This window comes from Papio anubis, chromosome 5, assembly GCF_008728515.1.
Source record: "Papio anubis isolate 15944 chromosome 5, Panubis1.0, whole genome shotgun sequence".
NCBI lineage: Eukaryota > Metazoa > Chordata > Mammalia > Primates > Cercopithecidae > Papio > Papio anubis.
In genome coordinates this window covers 60320076-60330244 of record NC_044980.1, presented here as the reverse complement: position 1 = coordinate 60330244, position 10169 = coordinate 60320076, and the positions used below count along the sequence as shown (strand labels likewise).

The 10169-nt window shown below is 37.3% G+C and overlaps 1 protein-coding gene across 6 annotated transcripts in view; it reads left to right on the top strand.

The window, feature by feature from the left end:
* Positions 1 to 20: 20 nt before the first annotated feature.
* Positions 21 to 10169, top strand: part of CENPK (centromere protein K) — a 97499-nt gene continuing 87350 nt past the window's right edge. For 3 of the 6 annotated variants that reach the window (XR_002522926.2, XM_017959588.3, XM_017959590.3), the window contains exons 1-3: positions 38 to 115; positions 1630 to 1731; positions 8249 to 8398. Coding sequence is in view for 5 of the 6 variants with exons in the window: in XM_017959588.3 (XP_017815077.1) it covers positions 8288 to 8398 (111 nt within the window). In the remaining variant the exon portion in view is untranslated. Of the gene's footprint in view, positions 116 to 1629; positions 1732 to 7325; positions 7916 to 8248; positions 8399 to 10169 lie in introns of those variants that run through there. The other 3 variants (XM_017959589.3, XM_003899737.5, XM_009208506.4) reach the window with 3 other exon arrangements.

Sequence of the window (10169 nt, the reverse complement as noted above, 5' to 3'; positions counted from 1 at the left end):
TGGCTGGGGTGGGAAAGAACAGCTCCAATGGGCATGCAGCGCGCGCAGACGTCCGGGGCTGGCAAGCGCTGCCTACGCAGCGCGGAGGCGACCTGGAGTTTGTGGCGCTGTGATGGTAAGAGCTGAGCTGGGTAGGGCGATATAACGGTTGAAGCTTGTGGAGCTCCAGTCCGGAGGGTGCAACCCTTACCGCTGGCGAACTGCATACCTGACTTCCAAACCCGGCTTTGAGCCCCGTTTTTCTCGGCTTCCCGCCCGCCAGCGCCAGCTCCAGAACCTCGCCAGTATCTAGAGAAAGATGGAGGGGTGGGGACAGAAGGAAGTGGTTAACTCGCGGGTTTCCTTTCAAATGCACTAGACCTGTTTTGTCTCCTGACCTTTATTCTCTCACACACTCTCTGAAGAAGGTGGTGAGTGCTTGTTACCGTTTCTGGGGGTGGAGTGGAGAAGCAGCTACTTCAAGTAACCAAATGACCTAGGGCAGAACGGGTCACCCTTCTGTCTTCTCCCTGGTATAGGATTTCATCACCTGGCAGTCATCTGAACTCTTTCTCCTCCTTCTCATCTGTGTTCTTCATTTTTAAAAAATTAGGTAAAAAGCACATAACATAAAATTTATGATCTTAATCTCTTTTTAAAAAAATCAAATACAACTTGTCAAAAATGACCTCCGTAAAACACTTTTTTTCTCCGCAGTTACTTTTGCACCAATCCAATAAAATCCTCGTGGTAAATCTCTTCTCTACTTTTGCCTTGAGATAGGCACCACGTACAGGGAGGAACTGCCCCCCATAGTAGGCTCTTTATTTCAAAGGTTCCCATTGTTTGACCATTCTACCTAGCAAGTCTCATTTCTTCTCTGCCCTCTGCTCTCATCAGACTACTTTCTTTTGTGTCTCACAAATTTCCCTTGTTCGTTCATGCCTCCCAGTCTTATGTGTTTATGCTTGAAAGCATCTCCACAGCAATCTAGCCTTCATGTTTACAACTCATTTTTCAGAGACCATGGCAATAATGAGGATGAAGATGATAATGATAATAATAATAATGTAGCTAGTTAACATTTATTAAGCATTATTATGGACTAATTCCTTTATTCCGGGTTTGTTTCTCTAACCTTCACTATCTTGAATTCTGATAGTACTTGCAGGCAGTGGTGTATACTTTACCATTTCATAGCACTTCTGACTACCTGAAAGCATATCATGTGTTTAGTTATCCATTCATTTATATTGTCTGCATGAGAATGGAAGCTCTATGAGTACAAAGACTTTTTCACCTACACAGTTAGTGTCTGACCAATGGCATATATTAACATATTTGTTGAATAAATGAATATATTTTAGAATTATGTGGGGTTTTTTTGCTTATTTCATGTATATTAATCTTTTCCCAATTAATAGTGCAAGTTTCTTTAAGTATAGTATTATCCCTAAATAAAGAGATACTGTTTTTCTTTAATAAATGATTAAGTATTGTAGTCTTAACTGGGGACCTCAAAAGGTTGACTTGTTCGCTTTCCAGGAAGATAGGTTTAAGGATACGAAATATGGGAAGGGAAAAGTTAAACTCTTAAGTGTGTGTGTGTGTGTGTGTGTGTTTTAAACAACTGAAATTTATTTCTCACAGGTCTAGAGGCTGGAGATTCAAGATCTCGGCACCATCATTTTCTGGTTCTTTTGATGACCCTCTTCCAGGTTACATACAGCTCACATCTTGCATCCTCAAGTGGTAGAGAGCAAACTATTAAATGTTTCTATATGTTTTTATTCTAATGCCACATTAAATTGCCACGCCAGATAATTTGTTGACTATCTATCCCTCACCCTCCACCCCCACCACATGTGCAGAGTTTTGCATTACTTTTGCATATTGGTAATATATTTTAGTGGTCAGTAAAGAAATATTTATGTTTGACTTTTTCGCTTAAAAATATTCTAAAATTAATCATGACTGATTTTGGCTTTGTAGACTTTATGTCTTATGGGTATAGCAGGTGAGATATTCAGCCTTTTGCTAGTTGACATTCAAATTGTTTATAGCAAACACTGATAAAGCTCTTTATATGCTAGCTACATTGCTTTTATATACATATATATACACACACACACACACACACACACTTAATTCTCATAACCCTAGGGAATATTTAATGTTATCTTCATTTTATAGGAAAGGAAACTGATGCACAGGAAGTTTAAGTGACTTGCCCAAGTCTCATAGCTTTTAAGTTATCAAAACTGGGATTTAAACCTATATAGTCTGGTTGCAAAGTTCATACCTTTAAAGTTTTTTTTTTCTTTAAGTAATGCGCCATAATTGTTTAGATTTACGCAGACATATCTATCTTTAGGATTATTCCTAGGAATAGAACTTCTGGGTCAAAAGAAATGCATGTGAAATTTTGATGGATATTATCATACAAAGTGGTTGTTCCACCAACAGTGCAAGCTTCTTATTTCACATGCTTACCAGTGTTATCTCTTACCAATTTTACATTATTGCCATTCTGAATGAAAATTAATGCTTGTTTAATTTGCATTTTCATAAATTATATATGAGCTTATGAATGTACTTTTTCTGTATTTAAAAGGTATTTGTTTTTTCTTTGAGTTCCTCATTCGTGTCCTTTGCGGGTTTCTGTTGAACTGTTTTGTTGTTTACGTTTTTATTGTAAAAATGCAGACACAAATCCACACAAAATAAATGTAAAGTTTACTAATTATTATGAGGTGAACACCTTACCATCATGCTAGTCAAGAAATAAAACTTTGATAATTACCTCAGAAATCTCTCCATTTGGCCCATCCCAGCTACAACCCTTCTCTCCCTTCCACTCTTTCTCCAAAGTAATTGATATCCTGACTTTTTTGGTAATCTTTTTTTTAAATTTTTTTTAATGGTGAGTTGTTTGGTTTCTTCTTATGAATTTGTAGGCACTCGTTATACATTAAGGAAATTAGGTCTTGGGTTGCCATATATATTACAAGTATTTCTCCTAAGTTTGGGGGTTTTAGATTTTAACTTTGTTGATGAGATGTTTGTCCATGAAGAATTAAAAAAAAAAATTTATGTAAAGATTTTAGTTTTGCTTAGAAAGGTGTTTCCTAGTCTAAGATTTAAAAAGTTTCTGTGCTTTCTTCCTATTTTTTATGATTTCTATTTTGGGTTTTTTGAGGGAGTGAGGAGTGACGTAAAGATTGAGGTATGAATTTAGACTTATTTTTTTCTCCGCAAGTACTGATCAGTTTGTTAAAAAAAAAAATAAAAGGGAAAGATTTATATGGACTAAAGTATACAATTAAAAAACAGTATTATATATAAAATACATATCTATTTGGATTAGTTTTTTCTCCTTGATTTGCATTGTCATCTCTGTCATATGTCATGTGTCCATATGTATGTGAATCTAGAAAGTCAAGAAGGGCTTTGTATTGTGTTCGTTGCTCGATTTGCCTATTTTTGTGCCAATTCTACATTGCCATAATAGTGTAGGGTATGTCCTCCCATCTTATTTTTCATGAGGAGCTTAGGCTAGTTTTAACCCTTTGTACTTCCATGTAAGTTTTAGAATTTGCTTGTCAAGTCCCGTAAAGAGAAACAAAAACTTTCAGGATTTTGGTTAAGATTCAGTAGCTCAACTTGGGGGAGAATTAATGTCTTTACAATGTGGATCTTTCAGTCCATGAATATGATGTATCTTTCCATTTATTTAGGTTTGCCTTAGAACTTCTTGTTAATAAGTTATTGATTAAGCAGTATAAAATGCCGAAGTTCCATATGAATAAAGATATTGAGGAGGCATATTCTGGTTTGCATTCGATGTGGGGTAGACATCCTCATTCTTTATTGCACTGTCTACCTTCTTAAAATTGCCCGGTTTTGAATCTTATGCCACCAGATTTGGTAACCCCCTTCTATTCTTTGCAGGAATCATCTAGCAAGATTGTTTTACTCGCCCTCATTCCTTGAAGATTTTTAGCTCCTGGCTCACTGTTGCCCTTTGCAGTACTACTATCATCATTCTTAGTGATTTTAATATCCTTATAGATAATCCAATAATTTGGCCTCTCTTTTTCTTGACCTTCTCTTCCCTAGTGATTATGTTCTCTCTCTTGTATTAGCTGCTTATTCCTATGACCATTCTTTCACTTTGTACCTGTCTGTGCCTGTGGTGCTACACCATAGAAGAAAACATAACAACCATGCTCTGGTTTTACTTTAAACTCATGATACTAATCTCAGGTGAGCCTGTAATGCTACTGCTGAATAATCCGGTAACTTTATCCTCTCCCATCTTTTTATATATCTGTTTTATACATCTCTTTTTCCTGTGCCCTTAAACTTGCAATACTTTCTTCCCATCCTTTCATAGCTGATGACTGTAGTTACCATTTACTGAGAAAAGAGAAACAATCCACATGGAATTTCTACAAGTTCCTAGCAGCACGTCTACTTACCTACCTACATCTACACTCTTGATATTCTGATGACCCTCCCATTAAAATGCATGAACTGCATGTCCATTTATCTTAAGCCAACCCCTCTACTTATGTACTAGATCCCATTCTTTCTTTTCCCCTTTCTCTTTTATATTAGCAATATTTCTTTCTTGTATTGTACCATATAAAGATACTATATTTTCTCCCATCTTTAAAAAAGAAAAAGTCTGTTTTAACCCTATATCTCCCTCCAGTTAGTAACCGTATTTCTCTCTTTTGCTTTAAAGAAAAAAAATTTGTGTGTGTGGTTTTTTGTTTTGTTTTGTTTTTGTTTTTGGTATGGTCTTACGGTCTTGCTTTGTCACCCAGGGTGGAGTGCAGTGGTGTGATCATGGCTCACTGCAGCCTCAGTCTCCTGGGTTCACTGGGCTCAAGGGATCTTCCCACTTCACCTCCTGAGTAGCTGGGATTACAGGCATGTGCTGCCATGCCTGGCTAGAGAAAAAACTCTTGAAAACATTTCATATACTTAATATTTTTAATTCCTTGCCTTCCATTCTTTCTTGAATCCACTCCAATCAGACTTTTATTCTTGCCATTCTTCTAAAACTACTCCTATAAAGGTTATCTGTGGCCTTCATTTTTGTATGTTTACTCCAATAAAACTGTTGTAATAAATTACCCCAGAATGTAGAGGTATAAAACAACTATTTATTATGCTCATGGGTTTTGTGCATTAGAAATGCAGACAGGACACAGCAGGGGCAGCTTCTCTGCTCTACAGTATCTGGAGCCTTGGCTAGAAGATCAAAGCCTAGGGGCTTAATTGTCAGAAATGATCATGTGTATGTCTGGCAGTTGATACTAGCTTTTGTCTGGGAACCTCAGTTCCTTTCCACATGGACTTCATGTGATCTCTTCCTTTTGTGCTACTTTGGGCTTTCTCATAACGTGGTGCCTGGGTTGCAAGGGTGAATGTTCCAAGAAAGAGAAAGCGAGAAGTTAGCTATATTGCCTTTTGTGACTTAGTCTTGAAAGTCATGTGGTGTCATTTTCATTGTATTCTGTTTATAAAGACAGCCACAAAGTCACACTCAGTTTCAAGGGGAGGGGAAAAAGACTCTGCCTCTTGATGGGGGAATACAACCTGAAATATTGCTGTGACTATTTTTAGAAAAAACATTTTGTTCCTCTTTATTACTAAATACATTGTCAGTTCTCTGTAACTTGACCCGTCTCCAGTGTTTGACAGTTATCATTCCTTCCTTGAATACATTCTTGGATTTCAGGACATCATGTTCTTGATTTTCCTCTTAACTTACTGAGTGCTGCTTCTCAGACTATTCAGTTGGTTCTTACCTCAATAACTCCTGGCCTGAAGATCTCATTTCTAGCTGCACGCTCTTCCTTTTCTTATTTCACCCACCCTCACAACTTTAAGTACAGTCATGTATCACTTAACGGGGATATGTGCTGAGAAATGCATTGTTAGATGATTTCATCATGTGAGCACAAACCTAGATGGTATAACCTACTACATACCTAGGATGAATACTGTAGGTAATTGTAACAGAATGGTATTTTTGTATTTAAACCTTTCTAAACATATAAAAGGTACATTAAAAAATATGGTATGAAAGATAAAAAGTGGAACACCTGTCTAGGGCTTTTACCATGAGTGTAGCTTATAGGACTAGAAGTTGCTCTAGATGAGTCAGTGAGTAGTGAGAAGATGTGAAGGCCTAGGACATTACTGTACCCTACTGTAGACTGTAAATACTGTACACTTAGGCTATACTAAATTTATTTTTTAATTATTCAATAATAAATTAACCTTAGTTTGCTGTAAGTTTTTTGCTTTATCTTTTTAATTTTTTAACATTTCAACTCTTTCGTAATAACAGCTTAAAACAGAAACATGTTGCATAACTGTGCAACAATATTTCCTTTCTTTTTTTATTTTCTAATTTAGAGACAGAGTTTGTCTCTGTCACCCAGGCTGAAATGCAGTGGTGTGATCATAGCTTACTATAACCTTGAACTCCTTGGCTCAAGTGATCTTCCTGCCCTATCTCCTGAGCAGCTAGGACTACAGGACTGTGCCACCTCACCCAGCTAATTTTTAAATTTTCTTTTAGAGAAGGGGGTCTCACTTTGTTGCCAGGCTGTTCTGGAACTCCTGGACTCAAGTGATCCTACCACCTTGGCCTCCCAAAGTGGTGTGATTACAGGTGTAAGTCACTGCACCTGGCATATTTTCTTTATGTCTTTTTTTTCTAGCCAATTTATATATTTTTATTTTTTACTTTTTAAGTTTCTTTGTTAAGGACGAAGACACACATTAGCCTAGGCCTAAGGCAGGGTGAGGATCGTCAAGACCTCAGTAGGCAATAGGAATTTTTCAGCTCCGTTGGAACCACTGTTGTATGTGCGGTCTGTGATTGACCAAAATGTCATTATGTAATGTGTAACTCTTATCTATGTTATGATGGCTGTCAAATTCATATTTATAGCTCAAAACTTTCCTTTCCACTGCAGACATGTATCTCTAATTGCTTAATTAGCAGCTCCAATAATTGACACCTCAAATGTAGCATATCCTAAACTGAGTTTTTAATCAGCACTTCTCCCATGTTTGCCGAATCTGTCTTTTTTTTTTTTTTTTTTGAGACGGAGTCTCGCGCTGTGTCACCCAGGCTGGAGTGCAGTGGCGCGATCTCGGCTCACTCCAAGCTCCGCCTCCCAGGTTCACGCCATTCTCCTGCCTCAGCCTCCCAGTAGCTGGGACTACAGGCGCCCGCCACCACGCTCGGCTAGTTTTTTTTTTTGTATTTTTAGTAGAGACAGGGTTTCACCATATTAGCCAGGATGGTCTCGATCTCCTGACCTCGTGATCCGCCCGCCTCGGCCTCCCAAAGTGCTGGGATTACAGGCTTGAGCCACCGCGCCCGGCCAATGCCGAATCTGTCTTTTACCATCTTTCTCACCTCAGTAACTGGCAACGTAATAATTTACTTCTCTCTTTGACAATCCATATATGTGCTGTTAAGATATTCTGTTGGCTCTGTCTTGAAAATATATCCAGAATTGGACATTCAGTGCTGCTTCTATCAGTATTATCCTGGCGTACATCTTGCTTGGGTCATTGCAGTAACTTTCTAATTGGTTTTCTTGTTTCTGTCCTTACTGCCTATAGTTAACCAGAGTTGTACTGTTAAAATGTAATTCAAATGATTAATTCCTCTGTTTCAAACTAATTGCTTATCATCTCAAAGTCCTTAAAATAGCCTACCAAGCCCACATGATCTCATCCCTATTGTCTCTCTGACCTCATATTCAACTCTGTCTTACTTAATCTGCTGTAATCACACCAGCTCCTTCATTACTGTGGAAACATGACAGTCATATTCCTGCCTCAAGGCCTTTGCACTTGCAGTTCCCTCTGCCTGGACCCTCTGCCCCTGTTCATCCCTGTACTTCATTTCTTTATCTTCTTCGTGTCTTCTTACTCAGTTGTCAATTTCTCAGTAACCTTATATCACCACCTTATTTAAAATTATATTGTCCTTGCCCTAGCATTCCCTGTCTTTTCTCCATGGCACTTATAAATCATTTTATATACTACAGTATATATATGTTCTATTTTTTATTTTGTTGTCTGTTTTCCTTATTTAGAATAAGGTTCACGGTAGGAGGAATTTTTGTCTATTTTGTTCGTTGCTGTATTCTTATCCCCTAGATGAGTATCTGGCAGGTAATAAGTGTTCAACCAATACTGCTGAATGAATAAATATTTTTTGCTTTAGTTTTTCTTCTACAGCTAAAAAATCGCAAAGCACATATCAATGAATCATCAAGATCTAGATCCAGATAGTACTACAGATGTGGGAGATGTTACTAATACTGAAGAAGAACTTATTAGAGAATGTGAAGAAATGTGGAAAGATATGGAAGAAGTAAGTATCAAAAAATAGAAGTGATATTTAATATAAGATGTAAATCAACTTCAATATTAGACTCAGGAAAGAAATGATTGTTGTGCTAGTTTCCAAAAGCCATTATGTATGATAAATATTTATATAGCTTTTAGACCTATAAGCATTCATTCAAGAAACTTTACACTAGATGAGCTATAGAAAGAAAAATTTTGGCAATCCATGCTCCCAAGGAGATTACCATCTTATGGAAACAACAGCCATTATATTATGTTGTAGTACAATATTAGATGTATTATAGAAGTACAAAGACTATGCTTAGGAGAAGTCCTAAACCCAGATGAAGGGGTCAAGGATAGCTTTTTAAAAGAGGTAATTACTGGGATAGGTGCAGTGGCTCACACCCGTAATCCCAGCACTTTGGGAGGCCAAGGCTGGGGGATCATGAGGTAAAGAGATCGAGACCATCCTGGCCAACATGGTGAAACCCCGTCTCTGCTAAAAATACACAAATTAGCTGGGCGTGGTGGTGCATGCCTGTAGTCTCAGCTACTCGGGTGGCTGAGATAGGAGAATCGCTTGAACCCGGGAGGCGGACGTTGCAGTGAGCCAAGGTAATGCCACTGCACTCTAGCCTGGTGACAGTGGAGTGAGACTCTGTCCCAAAAAAAAAAAAGAAAAAGTAATTACTGATTTCGTTTCTAAAGAATAATTAGTAGTTAGCCTGTAAAAGTAGAAGTAGTATACAAAGCATGAAGAAGAAAATGTGTAAAAGCTGAGAGAGTTGACAGAACACTAAATAGAATATTATGTATAATGTACATTAGGAGAAGGACTTCTAGGGTAAGAATGGAGAAGTAATCAGGGGCAAGAACATAAAGGATTTTGTTGAGTGTGTACTAATGGGGAGCCACTAAAGGATTTTAAGTATGGAAGTGACATGATCAGATATGCAGTTTGGGAAAATTACTCTGGTGTTTTTGAAGAAAATCAAATGCAGAAGAGTAAGACTACAGATAGAAAGCATTTAGGAAGCTCAAGTAATAGTCCTGGTAAAAAGTAACGAGGCCCTGAGTATTGTCATTGCAAATAGAAGAGTGGATTCAAGAGATAAGTAAGTAGGATTAGAAGTTAATTGATGTGCAATGGAAGGGATATATGGTTAGTTTTAGGTTCCTGGTTTGGGTCATTGGGTGGTTGATGGGATTATTTCCCCAAATAGAGAATATAGAAGTGGGAAGAACACATAATTATGAGTGAAAACATAAATTAATTTAGAAAATGTTGTTTGAAATGTGTGTACCTTTTTGAAGTTGGTGAGATAGAACTTCCTTTGGTACACTAGAATATGTTGGTGAAAATTTGTTCTACTTAAAGCAAGCTTGTCCAATGCGCGGCCCAGGATGGCTGCGAATGCAGCCCGACACAAACTTTCTGAAAGCATTATGGATTCCTTTTTTTTTTTTTTGCTCATCAGTTACTGTAATGTATTTTGTGTGTGGCCCAAGACAATTCTTTTTCCAGTGTAGCCCAGGGAAGCCAAAAGATAGGGCACAGATATTTTCAGCATCTTATTCTTCCCAGTAAAGTTTCAGAATTGGGCAAATTAGTGAGGTTTTTCTCTTTTCTTACAATTATTTTTAATATAAATACTTGGTATTTTGTATTATTAATATATTTTCAGGATAATTTTTATAATCCTCCCACCTTTTATTTTTTGCTTCAGGTATTTTTTCAGTATAAAAATTTGGATTTTAAAATTACTTAAAATTTGTATAGAGAAATGCTGCAC